Source organism: Rattus rattus, chromosome 9 (genome assembly GCF_011064425.1).
Source record: "Rattus rattus isolate New Zealand chromosome 9, Rrattus_CSIRO_v1, whole genome shotgun sequence".
Classification (NCBI taxonomy): domain Eukaryota; kingdom Metazoa; phylum Chordata; class Mammalia; order Rodentia; family Muridae; genus Rattus; species Rattus rattus.
Genome location: NC_046162.1, coordinates 15,111,770 through 15,137,946, shown reverse-complemented (window position 1 = coordinate 15,137,946; position 26,177 = coordinate 15,111,770). Strand labels below are relative to the sequence as shown.

The following is a 26,177-nucleotide window of genomic DNA, read 5'->3' as shown; positions in this document are numbered from 1 at the left end:
CATTATAATATCAAGGTACCATTTCTTATCCATATTTTTTAAAGTAAGAACAGCGTGAAGTTTGAAAGGCACTATGATAATCTAAGTCTGATATCTACCAGGATGCAAAGGGAGAATTTCAACCCAGATCTTTCAAACTCCAAAGGAAAAAACAGACTCTCTCCAATATGTGTCCCCTGCGGGCTCTGTCATACAGAAGCATGGCAGGAGGCTCTCTGAGATCAGCAGAACACTGTAGAGAATTCAGAAACGAGACTCCAGGTTTCAGGGATGGGGAAGCCACGGGTATTCAAGGTCCTGCCTCTGCTCTTGGGACCAGATAGAAGCAGTGGGAAGAGAGCACTGAACTCTCACAGAATCAAAGGACACCTGTTCCCCAAGTTGACATTTCCCAGTCTTCAAGAACTCCAATGAGTGATTGAACTCCATGCAACCTGGGTCCATTGGGGTAACCATGGATTTCCTCTCTGAGAGTCAAAAATGCTGACAGCAGTGCATATGGGTTTGGGGGATCCAAACATGGTTCCTGAGAGAGTTGAGACCTTCTAAGATCCTGTACAGATATCTGATGCTTTCTATTGGAAGGGCATTATATCCTATTTGGACAGACATAATTGCAAGTCCAACATTATATTTACCTGTCTTAGTCAGGGTTTCTATTCCTGCATAAAACATCATGACCAAAAGGAAGTTGGGGAGGAAATGGTTTATTCAGCTTATACTTCCATATTGCTGTTCATCACCAAAGGAAGTCAAAACTGAAACTCAAATAGGTCAGAAAGCAGGAGCTGCTACAGAGGCCATGGAGGGATATTATTTGCTGACTTGCTTCCCCTGGCTTGCTCACCTTGCTTTCTTTTTTTTTTTTTTCCCAGTTGAATGAGGTTTATTGTTTCAGATTGGGTTTGCCCCATCCCTTGAAGTTTTAGTTCCTGTGCTGGCATTGGTGGTAGTAGGCCTCCCGTTCTTCAAGGTACTTGGCCCTCAGAACGGCAGCCCTCTCCTCGTAGGGGATTTTATCCTCTTCCGAACACCTGGCCCACATCCTCCCTGCAGCCTTGGCCAACTGCCCCACAGTCCAGTTTGGGTGTTGTTCTTTTATCTGGTCAAAGTGTTCCATGGAGAAGAGCAGGAACGAGGATGGGGGCTTCCGCGGTGCATCTGCATCCCTCCTTCTTCTCTCCCTTCTCGGTCCGGTGTAGTTTCTCATTTCATGTTGGTACCGATCTTTGTCGCGCTTGGCTAGGGCTTCATACTTCTTCTTTTCCTTCTTCGAGATGGTCCTCCACTTTTCAGAACACTTTCTAGAAAATTCGCAAAGTCATACTCGTGTTTGGCTGTTGCTCCCTCATTTGATTTCTGAAGTCCATCATAAAGTGGACATAAGGAGAGACGTTCACTTTCGGTCTTTCTTGCTTTCTTTTCCCATGATTATAGAAGCACGAACTCCCATCCTGCTGATTTAGATAGCAGAGATTGGTCTTCACTTCAGGAGCAATCTAGATAGTGTCTTCCATGGGGTGAAATCTTCCCTCTGTGTGTGCCTCAGCCAGGACCCAGCCTTTTCAGTGCTGGTGGGCATTGTTGGGTCAAAGAAGGGAAATTGTGACGTCATCCCTGAGCTGACCAATGGCAGCCAAGCTCAGTCATTTACAGGTTGGACCTCTTTTACCTTTCTTTTTTTTTTTTTTGTGTGTGTGTGTGTGTGTGTGTGTGTGTGTGTGTGTGTGTGCTCCCTTATCCTTGAATCATTTATGGAAGAAAATTAAGTGGCCATCTAGTTCACCTTGCTTTCTTATGGAACCCGAGACTACCAGCCCAAGGATGGTACCACCCAAAATGCCCCCCTGCCTTGATCACTAATTGAGAAAATGCCTTACAACTGGATCTCATGGAGGCTTTCCTCAAGGGAGGCTCCTTTCTCTGTGATAGCTCCAGCTTGTGTCAAGTTGATACACAAAACCAGCCAGTATAATTGACACCTTGTCAACTTGACACACAAACATATCTCTATTAAGCCTCACCTCTTACTTTCTTATTCATTCCCAAGATCAAATTAACTTTAAGAGTTCCACAGTCTTTACAAATTCTTACATATTAAAATTTCAATCCCTTTAAAATATCCAATCTCTTTTAAAATTCAAAGTCTTTTGACAATTCAAAGTCTTTTAACTGTGGGCTCCACTAAAATACTTTCTTCCTTCAAGAGGGAAAAATATCAGGGCACAGCCACTATCAAAAATGAAATCAAACTCTAGCCATACAATGTCTGGGATCCACTCACGATCTTCTGGGCTCCTCCAAGGGCTTGGGTCACTTCTCCAGCTCTGCCCTTTGTAGCACACACCTTGTCTTCTAGACTCCAGAAGCCTGTACACCACTGCTGCTGCTATTCTTGGTGGTCATCTCATGGTACTGGTATCCCCAAAACACTGTTGTCTCCCACTGCAATTAGGCTTTGCCAAGCGCCTCTCATAGACTCTCTTCATGTTGCCAAGCCTCAACTCCTTTGCATGACCCCTTCAGTCCTGGGCCATCAATTGCAACTGAAGCTTCACCTTTACCAATAGCCTTCCATGGCCTCTCACATTGCTGAGCCTCAACTGCTCTTTATGACCCCTTCATCCCTTCAAAACCAGTACCCTGGTTGACTCTTACACATTACAAAGTCCAGCCACAGCGTGAAGTACAACCTTGAGTATCTCTGGAACACAGCCTCTTTGTGCTCTCAGAAAACACTTCCCAGGAGATTTCACCTCAGTGATGATGGTCTCTTCTTAATCACCACTAATTTCTTAGCCCCAACTGACCAGCATCAATAGTCCTAATAATACAAAGGTTTAGTTTTAGTAGCTCTGGTATCTTGTTAATCACAGATGATTTTTCAGCCCCAGCTAACCAAAACCACAGAATCATCACAACCAAAATAGCAACAGCCCTGGTAAGAGTCTTTAATCTTGTCTCTGGAATTTTATAAGCCAGGCCTCCATCTTCTGCACTGTTCTCAACATTATCTTCTAAGTTCGTACAGAACATCTCACAGAGCTCTTAATATCCCAATGGCTCTTCTGGGTCAAAGTTCCAAAGTCCTTCCACGGTCCTCCTCTCCTGAAGACCCCTCTCCTGGTACCAATTTGTCTTAGGTTTTCTATTCCTGCACAAAACTTCATGACCAAGAAGCAAGTTGAGGAGCAAAGGGTTTATTAAGCTTACACTTTTCACATTGCTGTTCATCACCAAAGAAAGTCAGGACTCAAACTCAAGCAAGCCAGTAAGTAAAATCCCTCCATGGCCTCTGCATCAGCTCCTGCTTCCTGACCTGCTTGAGTTCTAGTGGTTTTGTTCAGCAGTGATATTACAAGTCTGGCACATTCTGAATCTCATATCTAGCAAAAAAAAGCAGGGGAAAAACAAAGGGAAAAAGATAAAATGAGACAACAAAGTCTTGGCCATGTACTTAATGCTCCTTTGAGCTAGAGAGATAGCTCAGAGGGTAAAGATGCTTGTTACCAAACATCATGACTCAGGTTGAATACCTGTCACCTATACAGTAGAAGGAAGAGAATTGACTTCCACAGACTGTTCTTATTTTTAAATAATATTTTTGTTAATTTTTTGAGGATTTCATAGAGTGTATTTTTATTATATTTACCCTGCAGATCCTTCAATAGGATCAAAGTTGGAGATTCTAGAAACTGAATTGGAAGTGGGGAAGACACCTTATTTAGACTTCTATATAGGGGGACCACCCTCCTGGGGGAACATTTTGATCAGATAGCCACTTAAGTTTCTTTATCATTGTGATGATCGTGTCTTAGGAAAGGATTTAGGAAGAAAATCGTAAAACTGGGCATCTCTTAACAGCAGGCTATGGTGTGGCTCACTAAGAATGTGCTGTTAATGCATTTTAATGACATGCTTTATAATATCTTATTAAAGATTGCAAGAGCATCTAATCATCATTTAATAAATATTAATGAAGCATTTACAAATCGCACCTTAATTTATAGTGTTGAAACTCATGTCCTGCCCTGGTCATCAATGCATGTTGGGCACAGTACCTTGACAAAGGATACCATAGTAACATTATGCCATCCCAGTACCATAAGTGATTTTAAAATAATAATAATAACAGTAGTAGTAATTCTTGGAGTTCAGTTCAGTGCAATGAAGCTTGATACCCAAAGCAGTTTTAGCAATTATTATTCCGTTTGGGAACATTAAAACATAATCTACCATGAATTTATAATCCATAGCTTCTCTCATACTCACTTTTTAATAATAGGCAATAATTATAAGCCCTCGTGCAAAACTTCCTGCAGATGTTGGGAGATCCTTGCTCATCTGGCACATGATGCTATGCAGGGGATTGGTGGATATTGGGTGTGTGCTCTGCTGATTCTGTTTCTGATGTTCATAGAGCTTAGAATGTGGCTGCTCGTCCTTGCCATGTGGCCTGGCCGTTACCTTAAAAGCACTCTGCCTGGCCTTACTGTGAGGCCCATTCCAGGGTGCGGCCCTGACTACTCTTTGCAATTCATACTGGTCTTCTGCTAGAGTGACATTTACACGGGTGGGTAGGTCTTCCGTGTTACGGAAGGCAAAAATTGAAAATGCACTTAAAAATCACCTCTTTCTACTTCTTCTTTTGTGGGTAAGGAAATGAGGCCAGGTGGGTAGAGACTAGTGGTGGTCGCAGAGAGATAAAAACAGACCTGTCCTAAGGAATGCGACTTAGTCTTTTCCAAACTCACAGTTGGGAAGAAATGGCTTGTGCTTTTCGACTGGGAGTTTAGGTGACTCCAAGGCCTATGTTTGGGAAGACGCTCTGCAGAAGGCTGGTCCTCTGGATCACGTGGCCTAACCCGTTGGACTTCCAGCTGGGTTCCAGTGCAGGTGGCTAAGGATCATTAGTACTAAGAGGAATTGACCAGCAGATGGCGACGCAGGGATTCAAACTGCAGCAGCCACGTAGTAATGCGGCTCTGGGCCTGGGATTCACAAACCCCAGCAGAAAAGTGTCCAGCTTGAAAAAAGGGCTCTGGATTTGTCCTGTGCTTTTGCTGCGACACTTGGACATAACGGTTAGCTTTTTCCTAAGTAGGAGAAAATGGCAGATTAAGGGGTGCCAGTGCATGCTCCAGGCTTTGAGTCAGCTGGGGTGTGGATCAGAACCTGAGGGCAGTGCAAAGAGAGAATCATGAACAGGAGAGGCCCATACAGGGGCTGTGTGAAGACTAGGAGTGTCTGCTCTTTACAAGCGATAGAAGCTTTCACTGCAGCCCAGGATGTGGGAGACCCTCACTTCAGTCTCCAGCCTAGTATTGCTTTGGTCCCTTCACAGCTCTGTTACATAGGCAGTACTTCTAGGCTGTCTCAAAGTAGTAGATTAACCTGTGTTCCATTGTTTTACAAAGACATTTAAGTGACTTTTTGAAATCCTGTTACTCAATGGGAAAAGGACGGTTTAGGGTGATGCTTATATTTCTAAATCAGAAGCCTAGACTTTCCTCCCTGTTTCCTTGCCCCTGTCACTTGCTCCTTTATCTATACATATTGACACCTCTCACCACAGCATCCCTGGGGATTCTCCCTTTTCCTGGCTCTGCAGCTGTGGTCTGTCTAAACAAAGATGGAGGAGGAAGAGAGGCTCTAGTCCCTTGGCAGAGTCAGGTTGACCCATCAAACAGATTTACTACTACTGCATTCCTTAGCTAGCAAGGCGAACACCAACTCTTCCTTCTTCTTTATACCCAAGCCTTATATTCCTGCCACCAATGAGCATTGTTCCACCTGTGCCTCAGAGTCGGAGAAAGGCCATGCCTTGTCCCTGTTGCTCTGGTCCTTACTGACAGCTCGTAGTGTCCCCTGACTGCACAGCAATGGTGTCCCCAGGGAAGGCTGTGAGGGCCAAGGCTGCTGGATTTCCTCTGATGTAGATACCATTACCCGTGGGGTCTGCAGTGAGTCTGTCTGAAGAAGCTGAGCCCATGTCCTACTCACCAGCCGCAGACTGAAAGTTGTTCCATTTTTTTCTCATCACTGGGCTTTCCTGAGGACTCTTCATGGGAGCAAGACAGTGTTTTCATTTCATGACTTCTCTTTTCCAAGCTCAGCTCGGACCTCACAGTGCCAAGATCCAGATCCCTGACTTGTTAGAGTGCGTGATTCCTGAAGGTGGGAGCTGTCTTACTCTACTGTCAATCATACCATGGACAATTTTACACACACACACACACACACACACACACACACACACACACACACACTATTTTTCTGGTTAATAAACAATTGGAAAGAGAGGACAAGGAAACTTTCTGGATCCATTCATTGTATCTGTTTCATTTAACCAGCATTATATAATTATGACTTAGGGCCAGAAACTGATGAAAGAGCTTTTGAAGCACAGACACATCAAAACTCTATGATTTGCCATTATTCATACTCCTTCCCTGATCTTCTGAGGGGCTCCTGAACACCCATACCAGCCAAGCCACCCGCTCATAGCCCAGCAAGAGGCCAAGTTCTGGATTCAAACCCATGTCATCAGACTTTAGGTTTGCTTCAAGCTGCTCTGATAACTTCTATCGTCTCCGAGAGCTTATTGTTTTCTGACCCCCAGCCCCCACTATATTCTGATTTACCATGCCACAATGCAAGAAGACACAGGGCTTAATCCTCAAAGCTAGCTGGCAGGGCTCAACTTTGGGAAGACACAGGGATGGTTTTTACATGGTGGGTGAAGAGTTGAGAAATCATCAAGTGGGACTTCCTCCACCTCTGCAGTGTGACAGCATGCTTTCTAAGTGTGACAGAGAAGGGAGAAAGGGAAAGGAGTAAAGGAGGAAGGGAAAGGAAGCACAAAAGAAGGAAGGCATAAGATCTGAAGGCAGGAGAAACGAAGAGAAGTAAGAAGATGAGAAGAAAAACAAACAGTTAAGCAAGATGGAAGGAGCAGTGTGAGGGTGGGAAGGAGGGAGAGACAGAGGGAGGGAAGGAGAAGAAAGGGGAAAGAAAGGGATAAAGGAATAAAGATGGATAAGATTTAAGAGAAAAGAAAGAAGAGACGGAAGGAGAAAGAAGTAAGATGGGAGAGAAAGGGGGAGGAAGGAAAAAGAAATATCAGAAAGGCAGGAGAGACATAAGGCATAAGGAAGGAGAGGGGGAGGGGGGAGGAGAGAGGCATTGGGGAGTGGAGATTCAGTCCCGAGAAATGGCTTTGTATCTGCTCATTGCTTGGCAGGGCTTCACTGCCTCAAAACCTGCAGAAATATTGGAAGTCAAGATCCAATATAATAATTGGCTTACAAATCTGAAAAGGGATGGTTACACGCTTCCATTTCCAAGATTCATTAGCGCAGCTCTCCCCATAATAGAAGGGCTTGCTCTACCTGTAAGCCATTTTCTAATCAAACTGGCACAGGGTCCAGGCTCCACTTGGGTAAAAATGGGCTGCTCTAAAATTGCTCTGCCTCTGTAGAGGCCAGGAGTTGGATGGAATAGATATGTTTTCTGTTGACACTTGATCGTGGACTCTGATCCATCACAATGAGGAGTCCTCATTTTTTAAATCCCACAGAACAGGACTTTGACACCTGTTTGAACAAAGCCCAAATCTGTATCTTTGGGTTTCTTTGACAATGTGGGGTAGGTGTGAGCTATCACAAGGTCATCCACTAAAGGCCTTCTAGGGATACTTTGCTTGGTGATGTGGATATGCAAAAGTTGTGTCATACAACATTTTGGGGCAAATAGAGCTACGTCCTGCAGAAGTTCTATGAGAGAATGTGCTAGTGTTGGTCCGTTCTGAGAGTGAGCTAGTGTCCTCTCTGGTGTAGAACAGGAGAACATAGATACCCCCAACTCTGGAAAAACTCTCCTCATGCTGCCCCCACCCTCTAGTTTAGCATGCACATGATTTACTAAGGTGTCTCAGAAAAGTCTCACTCAGTTGATCTGGTGTTGGGTCTGAGACACTTCAAGGTTAATAAGCTTCAAGACATGGCCATGCTACTGATGTACAGCTTTCCTCTGGGAAGGAAGTTTCACTGGGACACTCCTTGAATAACCTATACTTATGATCCTAGCACTTCCCTGTGCTTCCTCAACCACCATCACCCAGCAGTCTATTTATCCTAGCTAAAGGGCTGTCCCGCTCCCTCTGATTATTCCTCACCATACTGATTACGTTATTCACTTAAATTAAATAAAATGCACCCTATCGAATGCACAGCACACAAAAGAATATTTATTTGAATATTAAGTACAGATAAGGCTTCCCCTGGGATTATTTCAAGAGCACATTTGCAGGATTTAATTGCAAGGTTTTCCTGCTCTTTGTTGCTTTCAGAGCACTCCTTGTGAAAATATTTTCTTTCCGAAGGTAAAACTCCACTCTGTTGGTTTATTATTATTATTATTTTAGATCTGAAGAGCTCTCTGAGCTCCATCATTACTTCCAGTGTCTAATTAATACTGGAGATGACAAAGCAAACAGCCAGCTGACCTAGATTCCTCAAGTAAATTGCCTGCAAATTACAGAAATGCCTCCTCGTCGGTTTGGACCTTTTGATATCCTCATTCTTCCCGCAACTGTTCCTTAAGCTTAGGGGTTTAATGACTCAGGAAATCTTCGTCTTCAGGTGCCTCTTCAGAAAGAGCATGCATATACATGTATACACGTATGCCTAAGTATACAAGGAGAGAGAGAGAGAGAGAGAGAGAGAGAGAGAGAGAGAGAGAGAGAGAGAGGCAGAAGAAGAGGCAGAGAAACAAACACAGAGACAGAGACAGACAGAAAAACAGAGAGATACTCAAACATGAACTCACACAGAGTCAAACACATTGGCAAACGCACACAAACATATCACACACACACACACACACACAGAGAAAGGCACAGAACTAGCTTTCATGAACACACACACACACGCACACACACACACGCACACACACACACACACACACACACGCACACGCACACGCACACACACGGGACAAAAGCAATCACATACCTTTCTGACAATTGCAGAGGAGAATTAGAAACACAGCACTCCTCAAGCTTCCTGGTCTCCACAGTCATGTCCACTTCTTGAACATGACATTCTTTAATGTCCTGGAAATCAAGAATAGAAAGACCTCTCCAAGACGCAAAAGATTCTTCAGGTGCTGAAGGCAACACAGCTCAGAAAGTCAGCCAGCAGAAGTCCACCTCAGGGCCTAAGACGACAATGTCACTCATGTCCCTTCATCTCTGTCTGGAGAGATAGTCTGCTGGGACAATGTTCACCCTTTTTTTATGGTAGCACAGTAGTAGCTCCGTAAGTTCTTTCTGCTGACATTCTTTCTAACCCATGGGCATAGGCTATTAAGAATCTAGCACACAGCTTTCTAGAGTATCCATCGCTTTAGAAAATGCTGGTTTCCTACTGCTCTGTCTGTGGCCACAGCATCTCAATACCTTTGTGGGAAGAACAAATCACAGCAGAAGCAGAGGTGGTACTGTTCTAATTTGATTTCTGTGCTGTGATAAAATACTCTGATAGAAAGTGACAGGTGATAAAGTGTTTTATTTCAGCTCACAATGCCCAATTTTAGTATGTTATTGTAGGGGAAATCAAGGCACATTTAACAGCTAACCTCAGTGTATCCACAATGAAGAGCAGACAGAGAATGGATGCATGCTTATTCACTTCCTTGCTAGCCTGTGCTCAGATGGATTTCTCCACTCTTACATAGATCAACATCTCTTTGCCTAGGGAATAGTGCTGCCCACAGTGGCTTTGGCCTTCCCACATCAATTAACTTAATTAAGAAAATCCAGGTTTCCTCACAGATATTCCCACAGGCTAACCCCTTACAGAAAATTCCTCACTGAGACTCTCCTCCCAGAGAATTGTAGATTATACCAAGCAGATGATTAAAGCCAGTATCATATTAAAGCTCACCACTGAATTCAAGCTCACTATCACATTGAAACTCACCATTGCATTAAAATTCACCATTGCATTTATGCTCACCACTGCATTTAAAGCTCACCATCACATTAAAGCTGACCATTGCAGTTGTGTACCACTTCTTTCTTGAATTGCAAAGGAAATAATAGAATGTATCCTGTGTGCTAGGAGCTAAATCGCTATGTGCTTTTCACATTTTACTTTTGCAAATATGAACTCATTCAAACTCATGTGTGACTTTTTGAAGAACAAGACAGGCCCAGGCCAGAATGTTTGTCCCTAAGTTGATAAGCAGTGAACTTGAGATTATAACCTGAGATGCTTTCTCTAGTGTTTGACTCTGATCACTTAAAATGTTTGATACATGTCTGCCCATTAATATGATCAAGATGCTTGCCTACAGAAGCCATAGTCTGCGGGTCTAGGATGAAAATATTTAATTGGGAAGCAGATTATAAAATTATTAACTCTGATAACAATTATCATTAGAACATTGTTACATCCAATGAGAAAGAAACAACAAAACTAGACTAGTTAAAGCATCTTAATGTGAAACTGTCTAGAGAGCCTACATTCTACCACAGTAGATAAATGCAAATGATATGCAAATAGCCCACCTGTCCAACCTGACTCTTTCCTAGCTCTAACAGTGGGCAGGGAGCATGATGGGAAATCTGAATTGTGATATTCATGCTACGTGAGCTCTGCTCCTCTCTGGCTGTAGGGTAATGACGGTCCCGGGAGACTGGTCCAAGGAAACCTGCCAAAGCCTTTTAGTTCTGCAGGAGATTTTCATGAGTATTGTTTGAATATTCTTGGACTGAGCAAGCGACTGGGGTAAACCTTGGAGGGGGCAATTATAACCCTGGGTTATGAGGAAAAGGAAAGGCAATTGTGTCTACCACTGAAACAAACAGAAATCACCTTTGTCATGGTGACAAGTGTTTGTTCCAACCCTCCTCTGCCTCGGTTCACAAAATACCTTATTAAATCTACAGAATAAAAATATGCCTGGGGTGATAGTTTATTATTATGGTAAATAACAGGCAATATGTTTCCTTCACCTTGAAAGTGATCTGGTGCAAAGACATTCTTTGGCTTAGCTCCTGAGGTGTTTACAGGGCATATCAGCTTGTGGCTGCCCTTTTATCCAAGACTAGTTTGCAGCCTTAAATTTAGAACTCCAAGAGGAGACTTCCTTGTAGTAATTAGATGGGTGCTGAGTGGAGGCAGAGTGAATCAGATTCTCACCACTGGTTTTTGGGGGGTAACAACCTTTCATTTAGGTTTGTCTGCTTCATCGTTCTTCTTGGACATATTTGTTTCAGACCTGGGAGACTTAACTTTGTGATTACTTTGCAAGTACATGCATGAGAGCAGAAATATAACAAAAAGAATTGGTCTGAAGCAAATGCTCTTGAAACCTGTGATCTGAAAAATCTTTTGAATTCTAGGGGCATCCTGACTCTAATGTCCCTTTAATAATATAAAATAGATCTCACTCCATTTGGTGACTTACAATACAGAATTAAGAATGTCTCAAAATATCCAGGATGCTACTTCCCTCCTGATGTAAGTACATAAACTCCCAAGTACCACACGCATCCAATCAGTGCAAGCATCCAAGCAGCAAGAACATTCAAGTACCACGGGCCTCAGTGTTAAATATTTTAAGGGCTGCAGGGGGCTTGCCACTACTTGCTGCTTTCCAGGTATCTCACCACAAGCTTGGCACTGAAAGCTACGCAGTCCACTGAGATTTTGAAATTCGCTCAATATTTCCCAAAGACCGTGAGCCATGAATGAACTGCAGTGATGTGGGCTTATGTATTCTTTTGCATCGACGGGTTTGGGTCTTTTTGTGCTTAATATATGATCTTGCTTTGCCTTGCCTGGCCTGGCCTGGCCTTTCTCTTTCCCTTCCCACAGGTCCTGTATTTCTAACCAAAGCACGTAAGGTTTCAGCATCACATTCTAGTTCTCCTCATCGCTAAAGTAGATAACACAGGAGAGCTGGGCTGTGTCCAGTCCCTACCTTGTTCTCTCAAGGCACTGTCTTCACTGGTGCCTTGAGCCAGAATTGAGTCAGAATTGAGTCTATTAACGATGCTTGGTTTAACTCACTATTGTTCCTTTTGTATTTTATTTCTTTTTAATTGATTATTTATTACTCTCTGTCCTGAATCCTAAGCATTGTCCACTCTTAAAAACTTTCCATCCTTAAAACAAAAATAAATAGTCATTGGAGTAAATGATGTCATCTCAATTTGCTGACCAGACATAAACAATCCCAACTTTTTCTAGTCAGAAGATGTACTCCATTGTTGGATATATATTTTAAAACAGTGATTTGGTTACATCCAATACTGACTAAAACTCTGTTCAGGGGTTTTAGATCTTCATAAATTTGGGTATTTGAAAAACTTTCCACCTATTTCCTCAGGAGTCAGACTGAGAAAAATGAATTCTTTCATTTTGATTTTAAGTTGATATAGATAATCTTATTTTCATACTAAGGAGAATCCATAGGGGTTAGAGAAAGGGTTCAGTGGGTAAGAGACGTTGCTGTGCAAACATGAGAACCTGACCTGCACTCCCCATTGCTCACATGAAAAGCTGGGTGTGGCCAGTATGGCAGGTGTAGATGATGAGGATTCCTGAGAGATCACTGAAGCCACCATCCCCTTTCAGGTTTCAGTGAGAAACCCTGTCTCGAGGTAATGAGATTTTGCCCTTTGCATATGTGGTCATGGCCACAGATATCCCACATACCTCGTCCAATAACGTTGGCTAGCTTAGATCTCCAGAATGGAGAAAGGTTTCATACACTTGTCTCCCGTCTGCTTAGAGGCTCTATCTTGGGAAGAGACTATGCAGGCAACCATAGCAGTTGTACGTTTGTCAGTGTGATGGACACATCCTGCCCATAGACAGCTCTTCATGGCCCTCTTTCTTATCATTTGCCTCCTTACACCCTCTCTTGTTCAGAGACCTTTTCTAGGCAAGCACCATGCTTTAGGTATAGCTGCAGTCATTCCTTTCAGTACTGCTCTGGGGGTGGCACAGACGGGTGCTGAGAATACCTGTATCAGTCAAGTACATAGAGTAACGCAAAATACACTAAGGAAAAGGCAAAGCATGCTTTTCACCCACGGTCCTTTGGGACCTGTGTTTACAGGGAGTCCTGTGTGGTTTCAGAAGAATTTATAATAATTACTAGGACAGCCAAGCTGAAAAGTGCACGGAGCTTCCCATTGATTTGATTTATTGAGTTTTGTGTTGCTAATCTTCTGTTGCCATCCTTAAAAATGATTCACAATTGTTCTTAAAACTGGACTCTCCAGCATCATGTACTACAAACAAGAAAACATGGACATCCTTTTGTCCATTCATTTATCCTGGGTCTTTGACTCTTGCTTTCACAAGGCAAGCGATCTCTACCCGATTTCCTCCGACATTTGACTCTTCTTCCTTACTCAGTCATTGCATGTCCACAATCCCCCTGAGCTTCTCATTCCTCTTTTTTTTTCTTCTGAATATTTATTTGGATTATTCCCGCGTGCATGGTCTGAAACACAAATCGGAAATACGTGGGTGAATTCTTACATTCTCTGAGGCTAGTATGTCCCTTTCATTGTGTGCTCTGAGTACTTTCCTAAGCTCACTCTGGGAAGTGTTTTATGTGGTAAAAATTGTCACTATCTCCGTGTTTTAAAGGAGATGGGAAGAGACTGTGGAGCTGCCCATGTGTACATGACAGTACATGATGACATATGTTCAAGGCAGTCTCACTCGATAGCCCATGCTGTTGGTGGACTTGAATTCTTCCCGCCTCTGCCTCCCTCATGCTGGGATTTCAGGAATGCGTCACTATAATGGATCCCTGCAGACCTAACCATTGCTTTCCTACTGCCTAAAGCAATAGCATCCGGAAGATGCTCAGTGTCTATGCACAATGAACAGATAGACAAATCCTAAGCACCATCTCCATGAAGACCGAAGCTCTGAGACTTGGTCCTCTGGTCCTCATCCTGACAGAGCTAGTCTGATGAATTGAGAGACAGAAAGACAGAGACGGAGAGAAAGAGTGACAGAGACAGACAGACAGACAGACAGACAGACAGAGAGACAGAGACAGAGGGATAGAGTAACAGAGACAGAAGGAGAGAGAGAGACAGAGACAGAGAAAGAGACAGAGACAGAGAGAACATCTGGCATCAAGACAGGAAGGACTGAAAGAGAAAGTTCAATGCATATGGAAGGGAACTTTTGCACACTGCTGGTGGGAAGTGAACCAGCCCAGCCACTGTGGAAATAAGCATGGAGATTCTTCATTCAACTACTAATGGCACCGCTAACCTTACAACACGGTATGGTCTAGCTACACCACTCCTGGAAATTTCCTCTCTACTCAATATATTTCACAAGTACTTGTCCATCCATGTTTATTTGGAGCGCTATTTGCCAAAGATAAGCTCAACACAAAAACTTACATCTTACAAACAGGGGAACTGAGGATGAAAATGTGGTCTATGCATGATGGAATCACATATAGAAATGAATTGAGCCATAATAAAGAATCAAGCTATGTCTTTTTGGGTGGAATAGTTACAAATCCAAACCACTCTCAAAAAGGAAAACAACATTATGGTTTTTTTTTTCATTTGGGGGCATCCTAGATTTCTGGTACAGATTTATAAAACCATGCAGCTATATATCGCATGTAACAAGAAACGAAAGTATCCAGGGAACAAAGGTGGCTACTAGGGACAAGGGACAGAGATAAAGAGAAGGTAGCATGGATAGATCGATGGATGGTCCATGGACTGAATATATTATATTTGTATAAAAATATCTTCTGAAACTATGCACCATGTACAGTGAATATACTAGAAAGACAGAGGTAAACAGAGGTTAGACACACACACACACACACAGAGAGAGAGAGAGAGAGAGAGAGAGAGAGAGAGAGAGAGAGAGAGAGAGAGAGAGACTGAGCATGGCCTTGCTGCCTAGCTGAAGACAGACAGTGGAGTAAGATGAATCCGGGCTATTAAACAGCCCTGTACACCCAGAAGAGCGAAAGGCCGCATGGGCTGCTTTATTGCTGCGGTTCTAACCTTTCATAAGCGCTTACTTGGCAGCCCTATTGAGAGTGGTATTTGATTCTGGAAGCATCTTAAAGGAGCAACGCCCGACCTTCCACTTTCCCTTTTTTCATTTAGGCCATAAAATATATTGGCTTTGTGCATTACTGCCAAGGGAAGGGGGAAAAATGCCATGAGTTAGTTTCCAAATGAAGTGACATTTAGTGAAGTGTACCTTTAAGGTATTTTTCAGGGCTGGCTTTTTTCAGACAACAGAATAAGGGTCTCTCTCTGTCACCCAAGGTATGAAATTACAGGGACTTTTGTTTCCCTTAAACTTCCAGTCTTGTGATGGAGAAATTGTATGTGTGCACGAACGGGGAGGTCGAATGTCTACCTTTGTGGTCATCCCTTAGGTGCTGTCTACCTTGTTTTTTGAGACAGGGTCCCTCATTTCTTTGGAGCTCACCAAGTAATCTAAGTCAGCTGGAAAATAAGGCTGCGAGATCCATCAGCCTCTGCCTCCACAGCACTGGGATTCCAGGACTGTGCTACCCAGCTTTTAAATGCGGAAACATAGGTTATGAGACTCGAACACAGAGCCTCATGCACTTTACCAGATGAGCTCTCTCCTTAGCTCCACTGGAAAAATAAGCCTCACCAGCCTTGCGATGCCCTTATGGGCCCTCGGAGCCTGCTTGCACCTTGGTTGGGGCAATTGAGGAGGAGTACTGTTGTAACAGAGCTGGGATTTAGCCACCATTTCAGGATTGGGTCTCTATCCTTAGGAAAGGAGGAAGTCACGCACCACATCTGTACTCAGTGATCCAAACACAGTGAGGAGAGGACCCAGCATGTGTGTGTAGACATCAAGGATGCAAATAAGTTGACTCTCCCATGACTGACGGGTGTGCACCATCACGGGCAGTAGTTGAGCATGTTCTAAGAGATATGCAATACACATACTTAGGCTGAAGACTGGAAATAGGATTTTATTGCCTCGATATGGGTAAAACAAGTGAAGCCTTGAAGGATAATTAAAAACAGAACAAGCAAGCAAACAAAAGAACAAAAGAGAGCAAACTGTGGTCACTCAAGAGGAAACCTGTGTAATCCCTTTTCTCACCCACCCCCACCCCTGGTCTTTTTCTTCAGCCTTGTTGAAAAAGCGAAGTTCTTTTATATTATTTTTGTCTACATGATTATGGTTGAATTCTGCCTTTAATAAGTTCTATAGCAAAAACACTTTGGTGTAGCTTCACCTTGCATGACATAGGCCAGCCTGTGCCTGGCACACTTTTGTTATTTTTCTTAAGTCAGAACATAAAGATTCTAGTTCTGTTATATAGCATTGTATTTAATTAATGCAGATGAAAGCTAGCTCTAGCATTGAAATTAAAAAGAAAACGCACTTCTGCAATAAAAGGTGTTGCTTTCCTATAGTTTCTTTGGTTTTGTCTTTACTTTTAGAGTTTTAAAAAGATTTTTTAAAAAACGTATTTATGCATGCATAGTGTGTGTGTGTGTGTGTGTGTGTGTGTGTTTATATGAAGTTGGGTGCCCACTTTTGCTTTCTTTTTATTCTGATATGAAGATATTTTCTGATTATGAATGTGTCACCCATCACAGAGGGCAACTTGATTGTTGTACACCAGCATAAGACGACAGTAAGTATTAGCAGCTTTCCCTATGCTACCTGCTCAGTGTATGTTCCTTATTTAGAATCTGTGGCCTATTTACTGAAAGCTAATTTTTGTATTCAGTCTGAGGTTTGGGTCAGAATCCCTTTATATATATGGATGTGGAGGTGACTGTGTGTGCACATTCCGTTATTTAAACTTCCTGTGTTTGGGGGTATGTAACTTTTTTAGTCTCCTTTTATGGGTGTGTACCTGGGACAACATGGTTTGCTTCTAAGGTTATCGCCATAAGGGCGATATGATACATACATATCTCGCACTCTGTGGAAAATCAGTACCTCGCCACTTCACACGAATGTCGGCACCTTAACACCCACTTCAATTATCTTGATTATGATGATTATTTCACCCTGTTTATACACAACAACCATCAACTATGTTTGCTAATTTCATCTCACTAGCGGTGGGGGAAGATAGGCCCAGTTCCCTCTGTCTCTCCGCTGTCTTCTCTCTGTGTTTAGCTGACAGGATAGAGGAGCTACCTAGAAAGCTCCCAGAAATCATTTCTTAGATTGACATCCGTTAAACGTATCTCAACGACCTCCAAAGGAGCAGACTTGGACTTTGTTTTATTAATTTATTGACTTTTATTTATCTGTATGTGCTTCCCGTGCTCTGGGAGAATGTATGGCACCAGGGTGCAGTATCTGCAGAAGCCAGAAGATGGCGTTGGATCCCAGAGCTGTTGTTGTAGGCAGTGGTGGGACATGTGACAGGGGCTGGGGAAAATGGCTGGATTCTCTGTAAGAGCACCAAGCACAGGTAACCATGAACCACCTGGGCAGCCCCTAGACTTGTGTCTGTATTTATGAGAAACTTTAGCTTTTTATCGCTTTTCGTACATTTTGTCTCCCTTCCCCTGTAGATTATCTCTGCTCGTTGGAAGGCTTACCTCCTGTACCAAATGTTTGAGTAGGCCTCTTAGTGATGAAAAATTGTAGTTGCTTTCACATTTCACCTTTGTTTATATTGCTGAGGATGGACTGTAGGACCTCACATGCGGACTGTAGGACCTCACATGCGCTAAGCGAGAACTTGACCACTGAGCCACGCCCCAGTACTTTCATTGAATTTAAGCTGAGGATAAGAAGTTATTTCAGCAATAAAAAGTGGTGCTTTCCTATAGTTCCTTTGGTTTTGTCTTTGTTTTTAGAGTTTTAAAAAGATCTTTTAAAAAAGTATTTTTATGCATGCATTGTGTGTGTGTGTGTGTGTGTGTTTGTGTGTGTGTTTATATGAAGTTGGGTGCCCACTACAGCCAGAACAGAACATTGGATTTAATAGAGCTGGAATTGCAGGCAGTTCTGAATTAGCAGGGGTGGGATCCGGGAGCCCTGTCCACAGGAAAAGCAGCAAGTTCTGTTAGCCATTCCAACCCCTTGTTTTTATTGGTATCGTTAGTTTAATTGAAAATTTTGTAATTTGTTGTACAATTGCTTCCTTGTACAATTAAATCATTTGTCTATGTTTGATTCAAAGTTTTTTTAATAAGCTCCCAGCAATTTCTTTGTGTATGTGTGTGAGCATTAAGTGTGTATGTGAGTATATACGTGTATATGTGTGTATCTGTGTGCATGAGTGTGCATATGTGTGACTGTGCATGAGTGAGTGTGAGTGTGTGTGTGTGTGTGTGTGTGACTGTGTATGTGTGTGAATATGGGTGTGAGTGGACGTGTGTGTGAGAGAGCATATATGTTTGTGTGAGTGTGTGTGCTTATGTGTGTGTGCAAATGCACATAGAGGCCAGAGGAAGCTGTTGTTTGCCTTTCCCTATCGCTCTTGACCATGTTCCTTTGAGGCAAGATCTATCCCTGAATCTGAAGCCAGACTCATATCCATCAAGTCCCAGCCATCCTCCTGCCTCCGTCAATGACAGTGCTGGTATTACATGCACACAGCCACACAAAGGTTATGTGGGTGCTGGGGATCTGAGCTCAAGCTTTTATTCATGAATGAACAGCAAGAACTCTTTTTCCTGTAATTTTTTTAAAGAGAGTTTTCCCTACAGTTTATGATGATTATGGTCCCCCTCCCTCTAACTCCTCACAGATTCCTTTCACTGTCCCACCCACCCACTCAAATCTACAACCTTTCTAACTAGGCAGCTAAAAAGTAACAAAATTAAATAAGTTAAAATAAAAATAAGCCAAACAGAATAGGACAAAATAAATAATCAGGAAAAAAATAGTCAGAGAAAGATCTCAAGAAACACACATAGATTCTGAGACATACATGTTTGCACACACGGAAAACTTATTAAAATAAAAATTGAAGCTATAACATATAAATGAAAGCTCTATATGGGATAAAAAACAAAAACAGGGAAAATAAGAGCCCCAATATACCATCGAGAGACAAAAACCGCCTCCAATAACATGGATTTCATTCTGTGTTAGCTATCTACTTCTTGGCACAGGGCCTTCTCTTACGTGTGGTTTGTGTGCCCAGTGAGACTCCATGGAGAAAGCTAATCTCTTCTTGCCAGTGGTTATCAATGGAGATGGGTTCTAGGTTAGGGATGGGGTCATCTCTGTTTTCTCTCTCACACTGGGACCGCATCTGGCTTAGACCTGTATAGGTGCCAATCATGCTGCCACAGGCTCTGTGAATTCATATGTAGATTCTCACCCAATGAGCCCTTACTCCTGTGAAGTTTCCAGAAATTTTGTCATGATTTGGGGGAGGGCAGGGGTGTGTTTTCTTTCAATTAAACTCCTTGGAATTTTAACAATCTTCTTGGACTTGTGGGTTTATATTGTTCCCCAATTGTAATTCATTCTGCTGTGGAATCATGGAAGCCACAACATGGTCCAACTAATCCCATTTTGAGCACAGACAAAAAACAGAAAGAAAGAGCAGGTAAAAAGGGCCAGGCTCAAAGCTCTCCCCCAGTTATGAACTCCCTCTAACAACATTCCAAGCTCAGAGGCCCTGTAACCTTCACGAACTGCACCACTCTCTCTGGGGACCAAGTATTCACACACATGAGTCTACATTTCATGCTCCAACTACAATGGAACAATAGGAAAAGCAAGGAGGAGAGAGCGTATGGTACCTCTTAGGAGCACAGCTTTTCATGTCATGAAGGTCTGCCCCATGGCTCATGCTGGACTCAGCCTGGGATGACTCAGGAGACAGAAGTGTGAAGGGATGGTGGGGCAGGAGGGAGGGAGAGAAAAGGAGGGTTCTCCACTTTCTGAGGTTATAATTCGTCAAGAGAAAGCCAGAGAATGTCTCCTTGGCTGTCTGTCGGTGGACACTCATTGCTGAGTCCTCCTGGGGCTTGGCTCTCCATGATCATTTATCACTGGGCTCTAGGCTGTCCTGGCTCAGCTGCCAAGCCGTAGTGTGAGGCCGGAGAATATTTTAGGTTCAGGCCTAGGTTTCCATTCTACTTCATCGTCTCATCCTCTCTATTCGCTCTTTGCTGTTAAGTGGCAGACCACACTTGTAATAGCAGTCACTGCCACTCCTTGCCCTCCTACACCATCTCTTCTCTCTTTCTCCTTAGAGGGTTACCGAGATACCATCTAAAGTGCCTATTTCAAGTATACTGGAATGTACAATTTTTTTATTTATCTAGCTAAATTCCTTTTCTTTTTCATAAATTGGAAAAATCCCTTCCAGATCCCCTTTTCCATACTTTTTCCTTCTTAATGACTGATAGAATTATATTTTGGACAGAAAATATGATTTTGAACATTTTGTAGCTTTTTTCTCAAAGAAAATGGTTTTGGTACAGTTCTCATATCTATTTTCAGAGCTGTGTTGTTGATTTTCCCATTGTTGCACATCTTAGTGTTTATAAATTTATCTTTCATAGATAATATTGTGATTCATTCTCACCTACATAGAGGTTAGTCTCCCTCCTTTCCTTCCATCCCTTTGTCTTTCTTTCTTATGGTACCAACAGCCAATCCCAGGGACTAAGCATGAGAAGCAAGCATTTCATGTCAGTTGGGGGAGTTTGCGAATATTAATGCACATAGCCTAGGTTTGATCCCCAGCTCCACAGACATGGAGCCTGGTGTTGAACAGTTCTGTTTCCAGGCCTCAGGAGGGAGATGAACGAGAATCAATGGTTCAGAATCATCCTTGGCCACATAGCTGGTCAAGGCTAGTCTGGGATATGTGAGACTCAAATTAATAACAACAGCAAAGCAAACACCATCAAAAGAGATCTTCTCGGGAGTAACTCTCTATATGGAAGGACCTACAATGGTACTCTATTCTATCTCCATCTATAGGCGCCAGGCTCTGGTCTATCCTAAGCAAACAGCCTTATTTTTGTTTTTATTTTAGAAAAAGTAAAAAGAAATTTTCACTACAAAACACATAAAATATACATCAAGAGTTGGTTACTATAGCTTCTCATCCTTCGGTGAAGTTTCAAGGAACTCCCAGAACCCTGTCAAGCGCTGAGAATTACGATTTTACAGTGGTTTAAAGGAAAATAGTAAGAGGCCATATAACCTGCCAATAATGTAGAGCTTGGTTCCGTTTCGGCCATTTGCATTGAAGGCTCATCCATCAATCCCTGACTGTGTTGAAGGACCATGCAAACCTGTTTTCCTAAGATGCATCCCTTTCTATCTTTGACCTCTGTGTAACCAGCTAAATCCAAACACCTGACTGGCCATCCCCTGGTAACACATTCTGTTTTGCCTGTTTGGGTAACAAATCATATGGTCACTCTAATAAAGCCTCTTTGGATGATAAGAAAAGCACAGAGGTAAGGCACAAATCACCTGCCAGTGTAGACTACCAATACTTCATGCTTGCAGTGGTGACAGATACCAAATTAGGAGCAAGCTTTTGTTCTCTGCTATAAGCCTTGGTCTCAGATTCTTCCCCATGTGTCCTGTCTAACGACCATTCCCGATGAGTCTCTTACTTCCATCTGGCTAGGCTGGACCATCAAACCCCATCTGTTACCCCAGTATCTCAGGAGGCTGAAGTAGAAAGATCATAAGTTGAAGCCCAGCTTGGGTGACGTAATATGCTCAAGGCAAGACAATGTAGTGATATCAGCCTCAAAATAATGAAAAAAGAGAAAGCTAGGATATAATTTCGAGGGGAAGCACTTACTTAACATACATAAAACTCCAAGTTCAGACCTCTGTACCTCAGACAAACAAAAATAGTAATTAAGAAAGAACTAATTAAATGCAAGCTGCTTCTCAGGACGTGAAGATAATCTTGTCAGCACTAGACATTGGGGAAGGCACTGCTTTGACTATCGTCTTATCACACCCAACCTCAGACAGCCTCAGGGGAATGTGTGCTCCTGTTAAACAGGACTGGAGGAGTCTGTGCACAAAGAAAGCAACCCTTTCCCTCACCTCTGTACCATTCCCTTAAGAACACCGTTCCCCTTTGCTGGCTATTTTTGTGTTGCACAATGTAGAATCATAGTAAACAGTCCACTATCTGAACCTAGTGAAAAATCAATTATTACTATTAATGACTGGCCCATCCATCAATAGTAACTTTTTCTACTCTTTTCCCATATATATGTATATATGATATGTCTATATGTGTTTGTGTGAGAACACCTGTGTGTGTCAATGCACATATGTGCTTACATGATCACATATGTTTGAGGATGCCTGTGTATGCAGAAGCACAGGTGTATGTAGAAGCACAGGTGTGCTTATGTATTCACATATATGTGGGCATCTCTGTATATGAAGATGCACATGTGTGTGTGTCTGTGGAGGACAGATGTTGATGTCAGAGATTTTCCTCAATCTTCTACCTTGTTTGAATTTTCTTATACCTTATAATCTATTCTGTGTACACATACACATATGTTTATGTGGACAAGCTATAGCACACCTGTAGGTCACTTGACAAAGTTGGTTTTCTGTTCTTGCCATGTGGGTTCCAGCTTCTGAGACTTAAAGGCAAGTGCCTTTATCCACTGAGCCATCTCACCTCAACATGTACAATCAGTATGTATGTGGGTTCTAGGGGTTCTGTTGAGCTGATCCCCAACCTCCTGCTTTTATGCTGCTGTTTCAATAGAACCTTCTGACAATCTCTCCCTTTTGTCTTTTCTGCAGGTTTTGAGGCAACCGATGAATTGTGAAAGAGAGCAGCTGAGGGTATGTATAACCTGTTTGTAACAGGCTTCCTGAGTCCCATTTCTGTCTGATAAGCAAAATTTCCCTTGTCTCTTTCAAGACCTGGAATCTAAATAACAGGCTTCATCTCAAGATGGGTAGAGTTGGCAATATTTATCCCAGCTAATTTCGTATTGATCGAGCTGGTAAATACAGTAGATCTTCTTTTGAAGTGCCATTATAGTATATATGGATTTTTTGATTTAGATTGGGCGATAAATACTTCTCTTGTGGAATTTGTTTGACATCACTGGACTCTTTTTATGTACAACATGAGGTCTAGGCAATCACAAAGGTCAGGAGGACACCTTGCTGCCCTTTTGATGTGAGAGCCTAGCTGTTTGCTGAGTGGTTAAAATGCACTTTTGCGATGGACGGGGGTTAGTGAGCAACACTTACATCAGGGCTTTTTTGAAGGAGAACTTGAATTATCCGTAGACTCTGGGTCTTGTTATCATTTGTATACAGGGATGATGAAGCCAGAATGCTAAACGTGATAGGTTATTCTCTTACTAAAAATAAGTTCCCAGATTTAAGTGTATCCGATGCATGAAAGTTTTCCTTGGGGAAGGAGGTTTTTTTCTGATGACACCATTCCCACATCGCCACATCTTGGTTAGACATACTTATTGTCATAAACTTGTGCAGTTTTATAAAATGTCTGGATTCCCTGCCTCTGTGACCCTTTGTTTCCAAAGCATGTTCATATTTGCGGACAGAGTTTAAGGTTATAACTGACCACTCTTTGCGATCACTGCTGGGGATGTGCCATTTTCACTGGACTATGCGGCTTAATTTTGTGTTTTCTGATTACTATGGAAATTAAAAGAGCCTGTGGCTTTTCAAAACATATCAGGGCTTGAGGAGGAGGCCTGGGGACCATGATGCTCTAAAGTGTTTGACGAGAAGAATGCAATAAATGACTATAATGCCTCTGTACACTTCTAGTTATATTGAGGGAAATTTGCTGAGCTGTAATCTCCAGGCGGCCAGGACTCATAGCGTTCTTTCTATTTTCCAATTGCCTTTGTTATGTGGTTTGTTAAATCCTATATCAAACAAACAATGAATCCACCTGTATGGAACTGCGGTAGAGGCCTGAGCTTTCTTTTCTCGTTATGCTTATGTGTTTTGTAAAATGTCCTGCCCAGGCTTCTAGTAATGTTTCATCTCGGTCCACGTTATTCTAGCATCAGTACCATCTCCGCATGTGACAGTCCCCAAGATATTTGTTGGTTGAGGATGTAGTTCTCCTGGCATGTGTGGAGTACTCTGTGGTATAAACTGGGGGTGGCAGAACATAGCTATGATTCTAGCACTGAAGAGGTGGAGGTGGGAAAAACAAAAAGTAAGGTTGTCCTCGGCTACAAAGGACTACAAGCAAGTTTGAGGCCACCCCTGGCCCCTTCAGATACTCTCTCTATTTTTATTGAAATGACATTTGCTTTAAGTTTTACTGAACTGTTCTATTGCTTTCTCTCTGCAACCTGAATGACTAGTTTCTGCTAGTAAATAATGTATTGGAATTTCTGGTTTTTCTCTCCTTATGGTTGAGCAGGATGACCAGAAGTAGGTCAGTGCTAGATAAAGAGCAATGGATTCTTATGTCTCCAGGAGGCTTTGACACCGTCCTCAAAATTCAGACAACCCTGAGTTCTCTTTTGCAAATGATGTTGCTTTGGAAAACTAAGAGTGCAGAGGACAAAGATGGACTTGTCTGCAATTTGAAGGGTTGATAATTTGATGAAGATATTCTCCATAGGGTGCACTTTAGAAGCAAGAATGGTGTCCTTATTACCGCTTAGATGGATCATTTGGTTGGGATCCATGTGTGTTCCAGGACTGACCTGGAACCCCAAGTTCACCTATACCATCCCAAATGTTTGCTTTATTTGAGGTTATTGTTTGAGCTATGCTTTTAGAATTGTAAACTAATTTCATGTTGTAAACCAATGAATACCACTTTGCAATTGATACGATGAATGTTTATACAGCTCCACTTTGGCACCAAGGAAAATGCATTGATGTTTTCTCTTGTTTCCATTTGACTCAGGTAATCTACTCCCTGCTATAACTGTGAGGTGTCTCATTGTTTTGTGTGCTAGGTCCCAGTGTGGGAGTGGATGTATGCCTGTGAAAGACAATAAACAGCCTTGGCTGTCCTTCCTGTGGTATTATAGATCTTGCTTTCTTACCAGTGGCTTGATGCTTATCAAGTAGGCTAGGCTGGCTGACTAGAACACCCGAGGATCTTGTCTTGGCCTCCCAAGCACTAGGATTACAAATCTGATACAGCACACTGTTTTTTGAATCTGGATTCAAGGTATCAAACTCAGGTCTTCATGTTTGCAGGCTTATGAATTGTACCTCCTTTTTAAAATTCAGGATCTCAGCTTGTAGCTCAGGCTAGCCCCAAATGTATTTTGTACTTCAGGCTGGCCTTGAGCATTTGCCGCTCTCATTGTCTCTGCCTCAGTAGTGCTAGAACTTATAGGCCTGGCTTATCATACCCTGCTCTCGAGTTTGACAAACCAGACTTATATGTGAACATTTTCCTCTATTTTGTCCACTGATACTCATAGCCCCTCTTACTCTCTTTATTCTGGCTGGAGAAATTGAGATTTCTGCTGTATCTCATCTTCTTCCTTATTTCCCTGTTCTTCCCCCTTCCTTCCCCATCCTATCCCCCTTCTTCTGTTATTATTCCTCTTCTTCCTTCCCTACTTTTCTCTACTTCTCTTTCCTCTCCTCCTCCCCTTCCTATTATCTCTCCTCTTCCCCTCTTCTTTCTCTTTCTCTCTCTCTCCTTTTCTTCCTCCTCTTCTTCCTCCCTCCTCACTCTCCTTCCATTTCTGTCATTATGCAGAAGCAAGCCAATCTCCATATTTTTATAAACACTGTATCCTCTAGGCCTCTGGGTCAGTTTCTCTCTTACCCTCTTAGACACAAGAAAACCCAGTAGACTCTGCCTTTATGTCCAGAGATGGCATATTATCGTGGAAAAGGAGATTCAGGTCACTGAGTACACTTAAGACTTACCTTCTCAACATGGAGATGAGAGCCAAGCAAAGGATCCTGGGAAGTATGAAAGATCATGAGAAGCAGGTGCCACACTGAACTAGCAGCATAGTATTCCTCAGCCTGTGGAATGCTCACTCTGTGGGATACAATTTTCATAAAGCTAAAAGCCAAGCCTTTCAGAAAGATTGGATCATTTAGTGAAAAGTTATTCCTTTCCCAAGTCCCTCTCAATCCTTTTTATGTCAATGAGGAAGTCCTGGTTTAAACTAAAAGAGATTTAACAAGACT

At 42.5% G+C, this 26,177-nt stretch overlaps 2 protein-coding genes across 16 annotated transcripts in view; one reads left to right on the top strand and one right to left on the bottom strand.

Annotated features, from left to right (window-relative positions):
• Rbfox1 (RNA binding fox-1 homolog 1) overlaps positions 1-26,177 on the top strand; it is a 1,521,216-nt gene that overhangs the window by 898,402 nt on the left and 596,637 nt on the right. For all 15 annotated transcript variants that reach the window (XM_032912759.1, XM_032912751.1, XM_032912758.1 and 12 more), the window contains one exon: positions 22,809-22,850. In XM_032912759.1, coding sequence (XP_032768650.1) covers positions 22,809-22,850 — 42 coding nt within the window. The remainder of the gene's footprint in view (positions 1-22,808; positions 22,851-26,177) is intronic.
• Positions 926-6,542, bottom strand: LOC116909043 (high mobility group protein B4-like). The gene is given in 4 exon segments (XM_032912524.1): positions 926-1,316; positions 1,318-1,457; positions 4,932-5,096; positions 6,486-6,542. Coding segments are annotated over 4 exon segments (753 nt in total).